We start from the raw sequence: 19,712 nt of genomic DNA on the forward strand, positions 1-19,712 counted from the left end.
AGAACGGACTCACATGAGTCCAATCATACAAAAAAAAAATTAACTGTTAAAAATTAGATAATAATGGTCAAATATTAGATAATAAGTATCAGAAATTAGATAATAACTGGAAGAAATTAGATAATATTGGTCAGGTTTTAGATAATAAGTATCAGAAATTAGATAATATTGGTCAAATTTTAGATAATAAGTATCAGAAATTAGATAATAAGTGTCAGAAATTAGATAATATTAGTCAGGTATTAGAAATTAGATAATATTGGTCAGGCATATAAACTATTGTTGGAGCTGCTCTCTTTTATAAATCTTTACAAAGTATTACATTAGACACCATTATCTTTACCCTCGATTTTTTTCACAAAGTCAGATTTTCTCATATTCTTTCTCAATTTCTTCATTTCTGAGCTCTATGTTTTGCGCCATTTTCGAATTTCTGGCAGGAGCTTCTTCGAGTTAATACGGAGAGGATTTGGTGGCAGATGCAGGAAGTTGCGGGCGGCGGCAGATTATGGTCGGCAGCAAATGCATGAAGTTGCGGTCGACGACAGATGCAGGAAGTTACGGTCGCAAATTATCGCTCTTTTTTATCTGTTGTTGATGTTTTGGTTTCGATTAGAGAAGAGGTAAGGATCTGAATGAGGAGGAGAGAGAAAATGTGAAAAAAATGGTGATGAATGAAGGATTGTAAAAATGGAGGAGAGAAAAAATGGAAGTGGTGTGTTTGAAGGTTATAAACTGGACTCACATGAGTCCGTTCACACAAAACCTTTTAATTTTAAATTTGTTCAAACCGAATTAAAAAAATAAAAAGCACGGAGTAATGATTATTATTTTTAGGCAAAATTGGTCTTAACATCATAAAATATTACTCCGTAGTTAATTACGATGAAGGTCATATGTACTAGCATGACCTTTAACTAGTAGCTAATGCAACATAGCAATATCATAAACTCCCGATCCCTAACAGAATCTCTATTGCCAGGTTTCAATTATGATATTTCACCCATTTGATGAAAGGTCAATTTTTCCTTATTCTTCTTCGAGTATTAGGATATAAATATAAATTACGATGTACATCTTACAAAAATTTATATATATTATATAATTGAAAGAAAGTTAAATTTAAAAGTTACACCCTAATCCAATTGAACTCCATTACGAAGTATTTAGTATTACGTATCTATATTTATTATTATTAAAACTCACGGGATTAACATGCTAACGCTATGTGTACCCTTATTATTATTTGGTACCACATGTACACCATGTGTCATCCTATGTGTAACACCCATCTCTCACCGCATTGAAATGCAATAACGTGTAATTAATTTAAAAACTCTTCATTAGTATACCTTTAATTCTCTATATTAATAATTTATTTACTTCAAAAACTATTCATATGTATAACCTTCCTATTTATATTTGACATTTTTAATATAAATATTAATGAAAAATAATAATTTAAATTATATTATTTTGACTTACTCAATTATAATTGTTCAACATTAACCTTTTTTATTAATTTTGATAAAATTTACATTATATCGGGGCATCGCCCGAGCCAATAACTAGTTATAAGGGTCTGTTCTCATACGTTGAAATTCAGTTCAGTTCAGCTCCTAATTTCCTTCTCTTATAAAATATTCAGTTTAGTTCAGCTCAGTACAGTTCAGTTGAATTCAGTCAATGAGAACATGCCCTAAGTTTATAACCAGTATCCTTAAGTTCTTAACCGATAATTTTGTGTGAGTTTGAGTCAAATTGACCAGTGTCACCTCTATCGATTTTGCTACATTTGACTTGAGGACTTCATTAAAATTTATTACAACCAGTCAACCATTGATTAATTAAATCCATTTATTGAAATAAAACATGAAACTAAACTTCAATTATTCAATAAGACAAATTTTCAATATTGAACTAGTTTGCTCTCAAAACTCCCAGTTGTCCTATTCTATTGAATTAACTCAACGTTTGAAGCTTCAATTTCCAATTTAATTTCAAGGTTCAACTCTCTTTCTTTCCCCCATTGTTCTTGATTCAGTCAAATGCAGCATTTTAATTATTTGATTTTGTAGTGGGTATGAATGTTTTGATAATTTTTTTCCCCAAAGTTTCAATTTTTAATCAAATGTCTGGAATTTGTAGTTGCTTACTTTCTTTAATTTGACATGCATGAATTTCCTTCGATTTTTACTAGTTTCATAGTCTGTGATGTTTATGCTTGTATTTTCTTATGATTTTTCTGGGACTAACTAAATAAATACATATCAATCTTTGTTCTATTTAATGGCTGTTTATGTTGGGCATAATTTGGTGTTTGAATAGTGGTTCAACTGCTGGGTAGAATACTCAAATTGGACAAAATCCCCCCAAAAATGGAGGGGAAAAGAAGGATGGAAATGGTAAAATATTTAAAATAATGGAAATGGGAAGTGAGAGAAAATTATTTTGTGTAAATTCAAGAATATACTTAGTAGATCAGTGTTGAGGGAGGGTGGCTAGAATCAATTTTCCTTGATCTAAAATCGTCGAGTTTCGAAGTTTCATAATCTGTTCAAAGGTGGTGGAAAGTCTTTTCTGCTTGATAAAAAATGGCCTCAGGGTTGTCAAGTAGGTTAATCAGATTCCCTAATGTTTGATATTTGGGGGTGGGGAAAGCGTCGTAAAGGCATTGCTTTTTATTGACCGAAATCACATCCATTCAATCATGTAGTGTTAATCTCTTCCTCCTTGAATTAAGGTATATGTATTGTTAATTGACTCCAGAAAAATGGAAGGTTTTCTTTTAAGTACTTCATTCTAGTTCTTGGCCTTTTGATTCTGTTCCCATTTGTTGACATGTTTCTACTTGGTTAAAGCCTTTGTTTTATATACCCGGTAAAACATGTATAGGAAGAAATTGAAGGATAGAAGCAATGTGTGACTTAGAGGGGATTCATGAGAATTGTTTTCATTAATGTCCGTGTTTCTTGTTTTTATTATAAGTATATGTATGGGACCTTCTTACTCTAATTTCTATCATCGTAAATGATTGCAGTTGATAGTGGTGCAAATCTCTGAAGGAAAGTTACAAATGAAATTGTGTCCTAGAGAGGTTGAGAAACTAGCTCTTCATAATGCTGGTTTCCTTGCGCAAAAGCGTCTTGCTAGTGGTCTTAGGCTCAATTATACCGAAGCTGTGGCTGTCATAGCAACTCAGGTGGCTACCACTTACTGCCACTTTATAAACCCATGCCATTCATATTTTTATTTCTGAATTGTTTAAGCATCTCTTAACAATTTTTTTTAATGTAAACTTTCTAATGTACTTCATTCAAAATTTGTGGAAGCATGGTTGAGTATTGTATACACAGATATTTGTAAAATTCTTTACACCCCATATAACCCCTTGATTTTGATGGAATTTGGGGCTTTCAGCTAATACCTCATACCTAATCCTTTACCTAAGTCAAGGAGCTAGGATCTGACTTCCACCTTTATTTATTAGTTCCTTGCCACCTGTTGAAAATAATTTCTCAAGCAATCACCTTCGAATTGAAGGGTCAATGCGTCACTATTAAGTATTAACAGCATCGAGATTTATCATCTGGTTGAATGTGTTTGGTATGTGGTTTAAAGCCTCAAAGCAAAAAGGTTGATATACTAATTGTTTTATTCTATAGATTTTAAGTTTTGTTCGTGTTGGAAACAAGAGTGTGGCAGAACTTATGGACATCGGGAAGCAGCTTCTTGGAAGGTAACTTATACGAAGTAGTTTTATTTTTATGTTTTGATCATCTCTAGGAAAATGCTCTTCGGAATAAAGAATTACTTTTCCAGCTTTCCTAATGTTTTGCTATGTTTGGATAACAAATTAGAAGGGAAATGAAAGGGAGGGAAATAGAAGGGGAAGGAAGGGAAAGTGGAGGAAATGATGAGCTCCATTTTCCCTCCAAATCTCTCCAATTTTGAAGCAATGATCTTTATTAAAGGAGGAGGGAAAATGGATCCCTCCCTCCCCCTCCCCCTCCCCTTCCCTCCCCCAACATATTATCCAAACAAGGAACTTTGTCTCCCTCCCTTTCCCTTCCCTTCCTTTCCTTCCATTTTTTGTTATCCAAACATAGCCTTTGTGTCTCCTACTCCCCGGGATCAACCTTCTGATGTGTAAACAATTGTATTATCATGCCGAAAACCTATACAACGCACTTGTTTTGTTTCCTTTTGTTTTCATATTCAGACCTCCATGTGTTGTTTCACAACTATTTAGTTATGTGAATGTTTGCACCCAAAAAAAAAAAAAATTATGTAAATCTGTTGCTTGAAGTAGATTTTGATCTGTTGAGGAAAACTCACAAACTCATTGTCATTATATCTATTGGAACCGTGGAAGGAAAATATTTCTCTTTATGATGAGCACTGTCATAAAGAGTGATCTTCCATCCTGTAGTGGTAGTTGGTGATCTGGGAAAGACTGCTTTGTGGAGGAAGTTTGGGATGCTGTTAAGAATTTGGGTGAAGAAATTTTTTCAGATTAGGTCCATTTTAAAAGTACGTTCTTAAAGTTACCAGATTGTATAGATGACTGTTGGTTTCTTTACTACCTTTGATAAAAATTGTATGGAGTATCTTAAAATCTTTTATGCCACTTTTATGATGTGGCTTTTACATGCGTAGTTGAGATTAGAACCCAATACTGTAACTAATTGTATGGATAGTTGTAGCTTTCTTTACTACCTTTGGAAAAGTATGCTCAAACAATCAAACCTATTGATAGATCTTTTAATTTGAGATGAGGAAGTAGTAAATTAGAAGGCTTTACTTTGGGAAGCACCTTGATGCCTAACCTTGTCGAGTCCAAAAATGTTGTCCAGAGTCTAAGTTTGAAGACAATAATTCACGAAATTGGACCGTTTATGGAGATTGACTCGATGACAAAAACTCAAGTGATGGCAGGGGAGGCATCCCTAGGTCAAATAACGTTGTTTGAATCCATATATACAACCACTAATTGGTCGCATAAAGGCCCGTGGTAGCATTGAGTTAATAAAAAGAGACTTGCACGTAACCTACTACATTGACAGCTTAAAGGCAATGTTGATGGTTCCAACCACCCAAATGGCCTCTCGGGATTTTTTTATTTTTATTTTTGGGCCCAAATAACTCGAAACCGAAAACTATAATAATTGCTTAGAGGCCAATTTTGAGAGAATTTTCCAAGAATGAACTGAATGTGTATGGTGGTCCCCAAAATAAAAAAATGTTTGTTTTGAACCATAATAGGCATTCCGTTAGGTCTATAAAGTTTCGAGAATGAGTTAAGTCTAATATGTGGTGGTTTCGGAATTTTAATGCATTGGTAGTTAAGAGTTATAATAGAGCATCCCTCTGTCCAAAAAAAAAATAAAAAAAAAATAGAGCATCCCAGGTGAGAAGCACCTCAATGCCTAATCTTGTCCGATCCAAAAATGTTCTTCTGAGTTTAATAATTTTTTAGTCTATAATTCATGAAATCGGACCATTTTGAAGATTTTTGACCTAGAGTCGAAAAATCAAGTGATGGCAAGGGAGGCATCCTTAGATGTGTTGAGAAGTATCTCGATGCCTAATTTTGCCGAATCTGAATTTGTTCTCTGGAGTCTAATTTAAAGACTATAATTCGCAAAATCGGACCATTTTTTGGAGATTTTAGAACCGGTATTAAAAACTCAAGTGATGGTAGAGGAAGCATCCCTAGTTAAATAACGTTGTTTGGAACCATATACCACCACTAACCGGTTGCATAAAGAGTTATAACTAGAGCTGTCAATTCGGGTATTCAAGTCAGGTTTGGGTCGGGTCTAATCAGGTTTCGAGTTAAATCAGGATTAGGTTTTGTCGGATCAATCTAGCTTCAGGTTCGGGCCGGGTTATAGACTTATAGTACATCACTTTTCAACATTAGATAATGTCTTCTCACATGTAATGAGAAGCTAACCTAAAATTTTGGTTATGGCAGGCGACAGGTCCTTCCAGCTGTTGTTCACATTTTACATACTGTCCAGGTACATGGCTTCAATTCTTAATAAACTTTGTGTATTTTGACCGTAAAATGTTCCAGAGTCATGTTGCTGATTAATCCAAGATAAAGTTTCCTGGTTTCAAATTTGTTATTCTGATCTCTCAGGGTGTTTCATTCATGGATTCTGACAGGTGTGACAGCTTGTCTTCTTTCATGATAATTTGGGAATCACTTTTGTTTATTAGTTTCTGGACTTTAGAACACAATGAATCAGTCAAACGAAATTCATTATTTAGGACTCAGAGTTTGTAACTGCTTTTTTTTTTCTTTTCTTTTTTTTTTTTTTTCAGAACATTACTACATAAATGTATTGCTTTCATGTTTAGGTTGAAGGGACCTTCCCAGATGGGACTAAGTTGATCACCATCCATGATCCTATTGCTAGTGAAAACGGAAACTTAGAGTTAGCTCTTGATGGTTCCTTTCTTCCAGGTTACAATCTGCACTTCTTTTTGTTTACGTCACTTTATCTACTGGTACAGCAGCATATTCAGTAGCACCAGGATGAAAATTCATTTAATGAGGCATTGATTAAAACTTTAGCTTTGCAGTTCCATCATTGGACAGATTCCCGGAGTTGGAAGACGATATTGTACCCGGTGAGCTAAAGCCTGGGGTTGGAGACATCTCCCTGAACAATGGCAGGAGAGCAGTAATCCTCAAAGTTGTTAACAACGGAGATAGACCGGTTCAGGTGCACTCCTTAACTAGATTTAAGTGAATAGATTGATTTAAGAGATTAATTTGGTAACCAACTTAATTCTTCTTAACTAGATTTAGAGAAAAGATTGATTTAAGAGATAAATTTGGTGGCAAGGTGAAAAATATCTTCAAGATGCGACAACTGAGTTTGATTTTAATGGCAACGACACTAGTCCTTTGTTTGAATTTTTATAAAGAATTCTCTCTCTCAATGGTTCAAGCACAACAGCTCAAGATAGACATATTAATTCATATGCATCCAACTATATTTGCGGGCATGTGACTTGAATTATGGCAAAAATAATTTAACTTTCCTTGTATCTTCTACACAGTTCAGGAGAAAACAACTAACTTATTTTGCTGCCCTGCAAGGAAACTAAATGAACGCTTACTAACACTAAACATAAACCCCGGCCAATTAAAGAACCAATGCTGCCCAATAATTATCTGATATGAAGTATAGCTTTTGAAACCTAAGACTCCATAAATGTAGGAATTACATACATAAAACAAATCCCAACACATTAAACCCTCACTATAAGAACCATTATAAAGTGCTTCCTAGGAAAGCAATTAAACAAAAGTAACTCCTATAACAAGACTAAATCAGCTGTTAGGAGTCTTAGGACCCAAGGACACTGTCTCAGCCAGTGTAACGAAGAGAAAGCTTTGGAATCCTAATTCTTTCTTGGCCTATGTTTGGGTACCTGAGCTGTAGTTTTAAAGTGTTTTTAAGGACCTTTTTCCTTTAAAGTTCATACCACAGTATCAGTTGACCGCGTATAGCATTCTTATATTCCTAATCAGTCTTGTACTTGTGTTCAGGTTGGCAGTCACTATCATTTCATTGAGGTGAATCCTTCCTTAATATTTGATCGAAGAAAAGCTTATGGCATGCGATTGAATATACCTGCCGGAACAGCAATACGGTTTGAGGTTTGACTCTGCATTTTAAGCGTTTGACTGTTGCACTATCAACTTCCTTTGCTGAAATAATTTTAGTCCTTTATCTGCAAAAGTTATCTGTCCGGTGAAGTGTTGAGACTGTCTATTGTAAAGCTACAAACCTTCCGCTCCAGAGGTTGTGTTAATGTGATATCGTTCCATTATAGTAATATTATGCCTTCCTATAGTTCCATTATTAACAATTTGAACTTAGCCAGTCCTCTACAACAACAAAGCCTTAGTCCCAAAATAATTTGGGGTTGGCTAACATGTATCGTCACAAGAAACCGTCCGACAAAGAAAAAGGGAATATAACAAGATAGCCAATTGAAAAAGTCCTCTATTGTGACTTTTTTTTTTTCTTTGGTAAAGTGATGAGTCCTCTATTGCCACTCACCCATCTATAGATTTAGGATTATTGTATAACTCCTAAATGATATGGAATTGGAATGATAATGCATTTCCTTCAATTTTTCAACCAAACCCAAAATTGACTTTGTTTTAAGAGGTTGCTTTATTGATTTTTCTAATTTCTGTTATTGTTGAACCTTAAATTTACCGGATTTTCTTCTGTTTGTTTGTTCCTTTAATTTGCTAGCCAGGGGATCCAAAAAGCGTCACTCTTGTAAGTATTGGAGGTAAAAGATGCATTAGAGGAGGGAACAACATTGCTTATGGTCCAGTTGATGATGCCAAAATTAAAACTATAATGGACACTATACATTCTAGAGGATTTGGACATTCAGATGAAGATAATGCCAGGTCAATAATTACTGCATACTGTATTTATGTCTAGACACGTGAATGTCATAGCTTGAATTCTTTATAGACCCCCCTCCTAATTGGTTTGCAGTAGAGGAGTCACCGGAGAAGATTCGAATTTCACTAAAACTATGTCTCGTGAGGCTTATGCAAACATGTATGGCCCTACAACTGGTGATAAAATCCGGCTTGGTGACACTGATTTGTTTGCAGAAATAGAAAGGGATTTTGCAGTTTATGGTGATGAATGTGTTTTTGGAGGCGGGAAAGTTCTAAGGGATGGAATGGGTCAGGCTTCTGGGTACCCATCAGCTGTCTGTCTGGACACTGTTATCACTAATGCCACGATAATTGATTATACCGGAATATTTAAAGCAGATATCGGTATTAAGGGTGGTAATATTATTGCCCTCGGAAAAGCGGGTAATCCAGATACAATGGATGGTGTATCAGCCAACATGATCATTGGGGTAACAATAATCACTATTTGTGTGCTACTTGTACTAATTAGATTTCTATTTTGTTTCAAGTACATAATGCATTTGAATTTTTATATTATCAAATGTATCAGGTCAATACAGAGGTGATTGCTGGAGAAGGAATGATTGTTACAGCAGGGGCTATAGACTGCCATGTGCACTTCATATGTCCTCAATTGGCTTCTGAAGCAATATCCAGTGGTAAGGATCTAATTGATCTAAATTGTGTGAGCTGCTGCTGCAAAAAAAAAAAAAAAAAAAGGCTGTAGTTGTTCCATGGTTTTAAATAAAAAAATTGCTGATATGATGTAATGCTAATGAATACACTGAAGTCGAAATTATTTTTTAGGATTCTGGACCATCTTCAACTTGTTTGTCAAACATATCTTGTCGTTTCTTTTTCCAGTTAAACTTGTATTGCTTTTGTAGGAATTACTACTTTGGTAGGAGGTGGAACTGGACCTTCTTTTGGGACACGCGCAACTACCTGCACACCTGCACCTTCACACATGAAATTTATGTTGAAATCCACTGATGATATTCCACTAAACTTTGGTTTCACTGGTAAGGTAGGCTTAAGTTATTGTTTTGTAAGAATTTAAGCTTTTCTCTTGGGTGCTGGGAAGTGGCATGAATACGCATAATTTTATCCTTTGTACTCCCTATGTCCCTAAAATATTGCCCCAAACCTTTAACTTCACTTTTTTAAGAAGCAAAGCCAGATTTATGCACATGAGGGACACAATTATTGATGATGAGAGATAGATAGAGAGAGCAAGTTGGGTTGCAAGTGGGAAAATTTACCAAATAGGTTTTGGGGTGATCTTTTTGGGGCAGAGGGTGTATTTGCCATTTTGTTCGCCTGTAACAATTTTTAGGTATTGAGTCTCTGATTGAAACATTGACTCTTATAACTACTTTTGTTGAATGTCACTAGGGTAATAGTTCTAGGCCAGAAGGACTTCCTGAAATAATAGTTGCTGGAGCAATGGGACTGAAGCTTCATGAGGATTGGGGAACGACTCCTGCTGCAATAGACAGTTGTCTTAATGTTGCAGAAGAATACGATATTCAGGTATTACATCGTAGCATTTATGTGAAGAATATGGTACATGGATTAATATCCAAATGATTATTGTCCCAGATGTCATTAATGTTTTTTTGTAGACCTGGCATATTTCATTTGTGCGACTTGTTCTTATCTAATAATTTCTTAAGAGCCATGTTTTGCTATATAAGTCCTGTGTACAGGTTCATTCTATAATGGGGATTATATAAAATGCCCTGAGTTCAAGGTGTTTTCTCAGAAATTCCCAAAGTACAATGAAGTACCAAAAATTGCTCCCAAACTAATCTTATGCTAACGGGTCTTTGGCAGTATATATACCCTCTCTTCGTCTCTTATCTATCTCCACTTTGAAATTTGAATCCCTCCTCCTCTACATGGATATATAAAAATTCATTTTTTAATGCTTATTCTGTACTTTATTAGTATTTCAGTACCTATTGGTTTGGAAATTGAAGCAAGCTAGCAGTGTAATAGCTGCGACTGATGCTGGCTTGCTGCACTAATACTCAGTTTTTAGATTTTTTTTGTCAGCTTAATTAAGCATACTACTTACTATGGGCTTGTATTTTTCTCTTTTGTCCCATTTGCCAGGTCAATATCCACACGGACACATTGAATGAATCTGGATTTGTTGAACACACAATTGATGCATTTAAAGGAAGAACGATTCATACTTACCACAGGTGTGAATTGTGGTTATATTTCATCTATATTTATGATGAAACTTGATTTGTGAAGTACACAGAAATATTAGCTTGAAACTATCTGCATGTATCTGTTCATTGTATTGCTTGAGCAGTGAAGGTGCAGGTGGTGGTCATGCTCCTGATATAATCAAAGTCTGTGGAGTTAAAAATGTTCTTCCATCTTCAACTAATCCTACTAAACCTTTCACTTCGAATACAGTAGATGAGCACCTTGACATGCTGGTATGCCTCCTTATCTCCCACTGTCCGTGTGTGTGCGCCTCCATTTCATTTATGCTTTTTGCCTTTTCTTCTGTCTTCATGCAGATGGTCTGCCATCACCTCAACAAGGACATTCCAGAAGATGTGGCTTTTGCTGAATCACGAATCCGTGCTGAAACAATAGCTGCAGAAGATATTCTGCATGACATTGGTGCCATCAGTATCATATCTTCTGACTCGCAGGCTATGGGTCGCATTGGAGAGGTTTGTTAATATGACATCATCTACTGTAAAGCAAAGTATATTTGCTTATCTTTATGTGCTCTTCCCTCTCCTTCCTGTCACGTTTTGCAATTTTTTTATTTTTTATTTTTATTTATTTATTCTTATTATTATAATAATTTTTTGCCATAAAATGAGGGATTTGCCACCTGGGGGATGTTTTAAAGAAGGAAAATCCCAAGAGAGAGTTGATCCCTTGTCTTAGGGTTAAGAATGTGAGTTGCACTTTGTTGTGTGAAATGAATATATTACTTCCACAAGAATCATTCTGTTTTGGGTATAGAAGAAACACTAAATTTCACAAAAAGGTAAAATTACCAAGTACCAAAGTAGCTGTGTCGATCTTCGTTCCTGCTCTCACTGATACAGATATTAATGATTTATGCAGTATTTTTCTATGTCCATATGATTATTTTAAAAGCTATCCCCAGTACTAGTCCAGGAAAGTCAATGCTGTCAAGAAGCTGTTCTGTTAAATTGATATACCAGTATATCGAACGGTTGGACTTTCTAGTCTCAGTTATATTCATTTATGCAGGTTATATGTAGGACTTGGCAAACTGCACACAAGATGAAATTACAGAGAGGACCACTGCCGTCAAGTGAAACTGACAATGATAATTTCAGAATTAAACGCTACATAGCAAAACACACCATTAATCCTGCCATAGCGAATGGGTTTTCTAAGTATGTTGGATCAGTTGAGGTGTGTTGCTTAAACCAGCTTGGCATAAAATTTGCATCATCTATAAGTCTCTCCTTGAATATTAATTTTCTCAAATTAAAATTATTTTTTTTACATGATTTACTTGGCTCTCATATGCATAGTACGCAAGAAAAGATACAACGAGAGTTCTAGTTTTTTCATTGAATTACTATTCCCTGCAGGTTGGGAAGTTGGCTGATCTTGTTGTGTGGGATCCTGCTTTCTTTGGGGCAAAACCAGAAATAATCATCAAAGGTGGTGAAATTGCATGGGCTAATATGGGTGATGCTAATGCTAGCATACCAACACCAGAGCCGGTAACAATTTTTTGTCATTGTTTAAAGGAATTATATGCAAACTAGTTCGATGTCTTAGATATGGTTTATCAAACATCAGAAAATTATGCATTTAGCATTCACATGATGCTCCCTCCATCCCGATTTCCTTTTAAATAGCTCTATTTTTGGTTGTTGCATAGCATTAGAAGATTTAGAACATTTTCTAATTACACCGTATTAAGTAAAATCTGAACTTTATCGTTTTTTTTGTATGATATTATTAAGGTCTTATCTAAAAAGTCCAAAGGACATGTAAGAAATCCAACTGATATGTTGGAGATTTATTACTTAAGAGTTAAGGATAATCATGGGTTTTAACTAAGTTCCTTGAAAGTGACCCCCAATCAAATGTGAGTGACGGAAGGAAGATTTAATCATGTAGCTTGCATAATTTATTGGCCATACAAGTTGAAAGGTACTGAAAATGTCCCTGAGTAGAAGCATCCAGTGGTGTTATGTTATAAGAGGGTGTCTAGCCGAGTTCTTATTATCAAGGCATTATTGTAGGTGATCATGCGGCCTATGTTTGGAGCTTTCGGAAAAGCTGGAAGTGCTAATTCGATCGCTTTTGTCAGCAAGGTATGCACACAATTGATCACTCTCTTTTGGAAAATAGACAATTAGAAATTTTGGACATTCGCATTGTGAATCTTTTACATACTGAATCTGTTTTATGAAAATCAATGGAAAAGCGGGCCTGTTCGTCCATGGGAACTATATAAGATATATATGTTGGTTTGACCTTAACTCTGAAATTTTCCACAACTTTATCCTGCAAGCAAACAAAGACTTATTGGACATGTTTTAAACTTAAGATACTATGCTTTTCCTGAAATCTTCTGAATTTCCTTATTACAATATTTTGTACTTTGTGTTTTTACGCTTATGGTTCTTGGTTGAGATTTAGTTTTATAAATCAATTTGTTTTTCAAAAGGCAGGTCTTACCCTACATCACTGTCAAAACTTTTACTATCTGCTAATAATGCTATTGTTCTTGATATTGCGTATGCAGCCTTTTCTATAGTTATCTAATTACAAGTGTTGTCTTTATATCGAAACATAACTTTCTTTTCAATTGGAAATGGGTAACATTTTTTGATATCATATTTTATCTGAAGAAACTAGTTCAAATGAACGGTGAAAATAAAATTTTCCATGACTGTGTACACATGTGTGTACTGTCGGTGCATGTCATTCACACCCAAGAATAAATTCAATTAGACCTGCTCAATTCTCTGTTAACAGGCAGCTCTAGACAGGGGAATAAAGGAACTGTATGGGCTTGACAAGAGAGTAGAAGCAGTGGGTGGCGTAAGGAGTGTTACCAAAGAAGACATGAAACTCAATAATTCCCTGCCAAAGATCACGGTCGACCCTGATACTTACACAGTTACTGCTGATGGCGAGGTGCTCACGTGTTCACCAGCAACAGCTATTCCATTGTCACGAAATTACTTTCTGTTTTAGGCTTTTATTGGTAAGTTTCTCTTCAGTTTACTTATTTAGGTACACTTTATTATTTGGTGTGAATTTTTTCTTTGAAATTTCACCTAGGCATCTGGAGATGTTTTATCTCAAACTTTAGTAGCGCATGAGAATAATGTTCTTTTTCCTTCATTTAGGTAAAGTACTTCTGAATTTATCACAGTTATCCCGCGAAAGAGGCCTATGAAGAAATGGAGAAGTTTTTATGATTGCAGACAGACCTACAATCACATCTGGTTTAGGAAGAATAATTAACCAATCAGCCCTTAAGACTATATATAAGCATTAAATATACTTTCTAAAATGGAAATGAGTTGGGAATTCATAACAAAATCACACGCAAATTAATGTAATTAATGTTAATTTATTCTCAATATTTCCTTTTGTAGCTTCTTATACATGGCTATGTTTATCATTTTTCATTATTTATTGCAGGCGACATTTAATGAAAAAAATCAATAAATTCAAACTGAATAAACAGAATAATAGAAGAGTGTTGGCTAGTGATTCTAGCGAAATGATTTTTTTTTTTGGTGTTTAGAGAGCCACAGGGGCGAGGTGAGAATCGATCCCAAGATCTCCTGGAACCGGGAGGAAAGCTCTAACCACTAGAGCTATCCCTCACTCTCGATTCTACCGAAATGATGCTGGTAGTTCATACACCATAGATTACTCTTCTGGTTAATTAGGTACTCTTCATTCATTTTTCTTTTATTTGCCTGTACACTTGTACTGAATTCTTTTGGAGGTGGAGGTTAGGGAGGATTACCCTCTTTGAATAAGCCATGAATATGTCGTACTAGGTTCTTTTGTCAAACGCAATGTATATGAAGTATAGAATTTGATAAATTTTGTAAGATTTATTCGTACACTACAAGTCTCTTGGACTTGGACTTGATCTTCTACATCTTCTGTAACATCGGTCACGCTCAAGACACTTCTATTCATTCATCAATTGTTCAGGTTTTTTTTATCTTGGCCCTTATGTACAGTATTAAAAGCTTGAAAGTGAACATCAAAGGAAAACCGTCTTAAATCAAGATTACAGATCAGATCTGCACCATTAAAGGTTAAAAACAGGGACGAAAAAAAACATAGGCTATTGATCAATTTTACATGACCCGAAAATATTTTGACTAATATTAATTGATTTTTATAATATTTTGACCTAAATACGAGTACACGCTAATACATTCAAACCGGTCAAAATGACCTAAGTAGACATCTTGACTTAGTGGCTAAGATCAAGGCCTCAAGAGCTAAGGATAGGTCACAAATTTGTAACTCCCCTTCTCCATTTGTAATTTATAATGTATTTTCATTTCTTAAAAAAAAAAAAAAACCAAACTTTACCAAAATCAAGAGATAGTGAGTACGGAGTATATTTTTGGCCTAACGATTATAATGGTCTTTTTTCTATCTTATTTAATGAATTATATAATTAGTAATTAAGAGGTACCCAATTATTTTGAAACGAGCCACAAATTCACGTTACAAATTTAGTTGAGCTAACTGATTAGTACTTTGTATTTACTAAACTATGACTTTTAGCAATACTAGTATGTAGTATAACAAAAAACCATATGATATGATTTTATCTTATCTTATCCTATCACCATATTTCATATTATATCAAAAATAACATCTTTCCCCCTTGTTTTTCTTCCCTTAGTTTCATAAACTCAGCTCAAACCCAGCAAAAAAAACTGTATGATCCTACGAAAATGTCGCGAATTGAGACTGAAGAATTGAAGATTGCAAGGAGGAGACTTGCAAATGTAGCCAACCATGTTAACCCAGAAATAGTAACACACTCAAAATCCCATCAACTTTATGGTTGTTCCATTTCTTTGTCAGCAACTTCTATGAATGACAACTACCACAAGGTTCATGGTCAGGTTTCGACTGATCCTGTCGTCTGGAAAGCTGCTACTGATGATTCTGGTGATGATTTCATTGATATTATTTACGAAAAAGCCGTTGGTGAAGCCATTGCTAAGGTCATCACTTCTTACCACTAGTACTTCCTCTGTATTATATTTTACTGGTTCATTTTATTGTTATGAATAAGTATTTGATTCATTTTACTGATAATGTTGAGTTGACGATTCAGGCAAATGAGTCTGTTACTATATATTCGAGTTTAATTTGGTTTTGATTATGCTCAAAACATATAAAAGTTTCTTTGAAACATAACAAATTATGAACATCTTAGTCAAATTAGGTGATCAAGGGTTAAGGTAAGGTTTGACTTTCTCTCAGTAACTTCAGGTCGGGTTGACTTTGTTAGCTTTACTAAAAAGAATACAGTATTGTCTGATATTAATGAATGACTTTTTTTGTTTTTGTTTTTGTTGTTGGTGAGTAGATTACGATAAACAGGCCAGAAAGAAGAAATGCTTTTAGGCCGGAAACAATTAAGGAGCTTATTCGAGCATTTGACGATGCAAGGGATGATAGTTCAATTGGTGTTATTATTCTAACTGGCAAGGTGATTAACTCGGCTGCTTTTCGTCAATTGTATTATCTTCTTTGTTGATTTTTGGATTTCTTGGCTGTTTCCCTTTTGCTGTTAATCATGACATGTATTTGCAAGCTGTATTATATTTTTGTTGATTACATGCTTTTCGGCTTTGCTCTGGCTAGGTGACTTTGGCAATATGAGCATTAGCATTTTAGCTGAATTAATAGACTGAACATGAAACAGCAGTTATGCATACAGAAGTTTAGTTACAGATTAATTTGGTGTTAAAGAGTCGAATTTAAGTGCAGAATTCAGCGCGTTACAGGTTGAGTATTATGCTAAGGTGCTTTGGTCTTGCAGTTGTTTGGTTGTAGTTTCATGAAATTGTTGTTCTGCAGGGGACCAAGGCATTTTGCAGTGGCGGAGATCAGGCAATTAGAGGGAAGGATGGCTATATTGACTCAAAAAAAATTGGCCGTCTTAATGTTTTGGACTTGCAGGTGTATTTATATCTTTGATCTCTCTTAACTTCAATCCAATAAGTTTGCATCTTTTTCTCACTTTTGTGCTCGTCTTCAAGTAGGTCCAAATTAGGCGGCTTCCAAAACCAGTTATAGCAATGGTATGTTACTATGTTCATTTTCCATCTTGCTAATCTATGAAGTTTGTCTAGCTTAAATACATATATCTATATATAATTGCGTGATTTTTATTCAGGTTGCTGGTTATGCTGTTGGAGGAGGACATATTCTGCACATGGTATGCGATTTAACTATTGCTGCTGATAATGCCATTTTCGGGCAGACAGGTCCAAAGGTTAGCCATTTATTTTTCACTGCTAGAACATTGTTACTTGTAAATGTGTTATATTCTGTTGATTTGGAGTACAGATTGTAGAGCAGCAGCTATTGCTGTATAACATAAGCATATCTGCTGGTGATGTATTACAGGTAGGCAGTTTTGATGCGGGTTATGGAAGTTCTATCATGTCTCGTTTGGTGAGTATCAAAGCTCATTGATTAATAGCTCTGAATTGCTCAAGGTTTGTGCAAGAATATTATGCTAAGCAAACGACTTAACATGGAATTTGGTCAAGCAGATTGGACCCAAAAAGGCGCGTGAAATGTGGTTTCTTACCAGGTTTTACCCAGCAGCTGAGGCAGAAAGAATGGGACTTGTCAACACAGTTGTACCTGTAAGTAATTCTTTAGTAACTAATGCAGAATTTCACATGAAAAATGGGGGTGACTGTTAGAGGTGCTTAAACGTTGAAGAAATCATATATTTTCTTGTGTAGTTGGAGAGTTTGGAGCAAGAGACAATAAAATGGTGTCGCGAGATCTTAAGAAATAGTCCTACTGCAATTCGAGTACTCAAATCAGCTATCAATGCAGTTGATGATGGTCATGCAGGACTTCAGGTACCTAAAATCATACCATAAATCATTAGTACAATAATGTAGTATAATAAACCTTAGTTAATGTGTGTTATTTTGGACGTGACAAAAGCAAATTGGAGGAGATGCAACGCTCTTATTCTATGGAACGGAAGAAGGTAACGAAGGGAAGACAGCATACAATGAAAGAAGGCGGCCTGAGTTCTCCAAGTTTCCTCGTCGACCATGATGGATGCTTGATTCTATTTTCTTCCTAGAAGGACATACACTCCATGGTTTTTTGGAATGGATTTTCCTATTGGTTGTACAAGTATTGATTAGTAAAATTTGGTGGACTTGTAATTGTATTTAGAATGAAACTCATTTCATGAAAGCAAGCTCCTTGAATTACTTGATATGTTTGATCTTTGAGATATTGTTAATTGTATTTAGAATGAAACTCATTTCCTAATTGATTTTCATTGTTAACTATTGATGAAAGTGTATTGTTATTAATTTCAAACAGAGTGTAGTGGATCTCTGTACTGGGCTCCTTAGATGGTCATCTAGTTTTGGGCCTTGTTATATTGCGTTGGTAGATTGCATGTCCTACTAGACTAGTAGCCTTTTGCAGTATTTTGCTTTTTTTTTTTTTTTTTTTTTGGTAGGTAAGTTGAAGGGCCCTATTGGACTGGAATGCCTCACGGGTAGACCTGTCAATTCGGGTCAATGGGTTGGGTTTGGGTCAAAGGTTCAAGTGGTTTAGATTGCTTGAATCATTACAAATTATGATAAATGGGTCAAATCAGGTCTATTTCGGGTCATTTGGGTTGGGTTTGGGTTTCTCTCTCAGTAAAACAGTACATGTTTAAAATCGGGTCGGGTCAGGAATTGTCAGGTCTACTCACGGATCAATCAGCCTATACAATTTAGAAGGGAGGGGGGGGTTAAGGGAATCTCATCCCCCTAATTGTCACTGATAGGTATTGAACCTCTAAACTTATGATTGGAGCTTAGAGGTTACTATCCTATCCACTAAACCAAACTTAATTTGGTAAAGTATTTGCGTTATTATGTGTTAGTTAGATGAATGAATGTTATAATCTCAAATTTTTGGGTACCAACTAGGGCTGAGCAAAACTACTCGAAAAGCCGAAAACCCGTTCCGTTACCGTTCTGAAAATTAGGGTACCCGATCCGATAACCATAATGGTTCGGGTATCCGTTTCGATAATTTGTTATCGGGTATGGTTATTGGGTATCATTTTAAAATTAACGGTTACCCGTTCCGAACCGATAAGCAATTTTTTGTTTTTTTATCCTACTTAATCTATTTTTTCCAAAATCTAAACTCTTACTTTACTTCATAATCACTATATATCAATGATTAGTAATATAATTAATAATTTGGTCAAGATCATGTGGTATTGTTAATTAGTGTTAAAATATATCATAATAACTAATTTATTAAGTTTAATGATCACTATTGGATATTTTATTGGGTACCCGATAACCGTTCCGAAAATTTGGGTACCCGAACTTATCGGTTCGGTTTATGGATATCACTTTTAGTGATATTGGTTATCGGGTACCTGAATCGTTAGTACTAATGATACGGGTACCCGTCCCATGCTCACCCCTAGTACCAACCTTTTAAAACCTCTTGTTCAAATACTTTGTATTTCTTGTTATTTGAAACTCTATTACGTCTCTTTTCAAATACTTCGTATGTCTTGTTATTTGGCCAATAATATTTAGGGTTTGTTTACTTCAACTTAATTTTAGTTCTCTTCATCTCCAATCAGTTCAGTTCACTCCAGTTTAGTTCAGCTCTAATCAGTTCAATTTAACTTTAATCAGTTCAGTTCAGTTCAGTTCAATAAATATGAACAGACCCTATGAATAGAACCATATATGTATGTATTTTTTTATTTTTTTTTTGAAAGCTCTTGTATATACGTACTTCTTGTACGTACTTGTAAAATACTATGTCGTACATTCGAATGTATAATGAAATTTGTTGCGTTATAGGCTCATACGGGATATTTCGCAGAATTTCTAGGACCACCCAAACACCTCATATATGTGTACATAGTCATACAATTATAATTGATCACACGAACACTGTCATTTTCAGCCAGTACTAAAGTTAA

At 35.0% G+C, this 19,712-nt stretch overlaps 2 protein-coding genes across 4 annotated transcripts; both read left to right on the forward strand.

Moving 5' to 3' along the window:
- The first annotated feature begins 1,892 nt into the window (after window positions 1-1,892).
- LOC110712609 (urease-like) lies at window positions 1,893-15,012 on the forward strand. Of its 3 annotated transcripts, none has more exons than XM_021891082.1 (20): window positions 1,893-2,005; window positions 3,041-3,202; window positions 3,666-3,739; window positions 5,981-6,026; window positions 6,370-6,475; window positions 6,595-6,737; window positions 7,571-7,681; window positions 8,289-8,452; window positions 8,544-8,922; window positions 9,024-9,132; window positions 9,361-9,500; window positions 9,869-10,006; window positions 10,592-10,683; window positions 10,800-10,929; window positions 11,014-11,172; window positions 11,729-11,896; window positions 12,079-12,213; window positions 12,742-12,813; window positions 13,481-13,712; window positions 14,262-15,012. In XM_021891082.1, the coding sequence occupies exons 2-19, from the start codon at window positions 3,077-3,079 to the stop codon at window positions 13,700-13,702; spliced, it is 2,514 nt and encodes an 837-aa protein (XP_021746774.1). In that variant the 5' UTR covers window positions 1,893-2,005; window positions 3,041-3,076; the 3' UTR covers window positions 13,703-13,712; window positions 14,262-15,012. The 3 variants fall into 3 exon arrangements, with proteins under 3 accessions (XP_021746774.1, XP_021746773.1, XP_021746775.1); XM_021891081.1 differs by lacking the exon at window positions 14,262-15,012 and adding an exon at window positions 13,858-14,118; XM_021891083.1 differs by lacking the exons at window positions 1,893-2,005; window positions 14,262-15,012 and adding exons at window positions 2,007-2,081; window positions 13,858-14,118.
- A 276-nt stretch (window positions 15,013-15,288) lies between these two features.
- Window positions 15,289-18,051, forward strand: LOC110712610 (1,4-dihydroxy-2-naphthoyl-CoA synthase, peroxisomal-like). Its single transcript, XM_021891084.1, has 9 exons — window positions 15,289-15,720; window positions 16,089-16,211; window positions 16,583-16,684; window positions 16,768-16,806; window positions 16,902-17,000; window positions 17,135-17,182; window positions 17,284-17,379; window positions 17,482-17,604; window positions 17,693-18,051. Exons 1-9 carry the CDS (start codon window positions 15,445-15,447, stop codon window positions 17,807-17,809), a joined length of 1,023 nt encoding a protein of 340 aa, XP_021746776.1. The 5' UTR covers window positions 15,289-15,444; the 3' UTR covers window positions 17,810-18,051.
- The last annotated feature ends 1,661 nt before the right edge of the window (window positions 18,052-19,712 follow it).

The sequence above is a fragment of the Chenopodium quinoa genome, unplaced genomic scaffold (genome assembly GCF_001683475.1).
Source record: "Chenopodium quinoa cultivar QQ74 unplaced genomic scaffold, ASM168347v1, whole genome shotgun sequence".
NCBI classification, from domain to species: domain Eukaryota; kingdom Viridiplantae; phylum Streptophyta; class Magnoliopsida; order Caryophyllales; family Amaranthaceae; genus Chenopodium; species Chenopodium quinoa.

Excerpts from the sequence above, each read along its gene's own strand:
- LOC110712609 (XM_021891082.1), top strand. The coding sequence starts at position 3,077 with ATGAAATTGTGTCCTAGAGAGGTTGAGAAACTAGCTCTTCATAATGCT. Across the intron at positions 6,027-6,369 it reads ACATTTTACATACTGTCCAG|GTTGAAGGGACCTTCCCAGA; the intron begins GTACATGGCTTC and ends TTTCATGTTTAG. Across the intron at positions 10,684-10,799 it reads ACGATTCATACTTACCACAG|TGAAGGTGCAGGTGGTGGTC; the intron begins GTGTGAATTGTG and ends TTGCTTGAGCAG.
- LOC110712610 (XM_021891084.1), top strand. The coding sequence starts at position 15,445 with ATGTCGCGAATTGAGACTGAAGAATTGAAGATTGCAAGGAGGAGACTT. Across the intron at positions 17,001-17,134 it reads TCGGGCAGACAGGTCCAAAG|GTAGGCAGTTTTGATGCGGG; the intron begins GTTAGCCATTTA and ends GATGTATTACAG. Across the intron at positions 17,605-17,692 it reads ATGGTCATGCAGGACTTCAG|CAAATTGGAGGAGATGCAAC; the intron begins GTACCTAAAATC and ends ACGTGACAAAAG.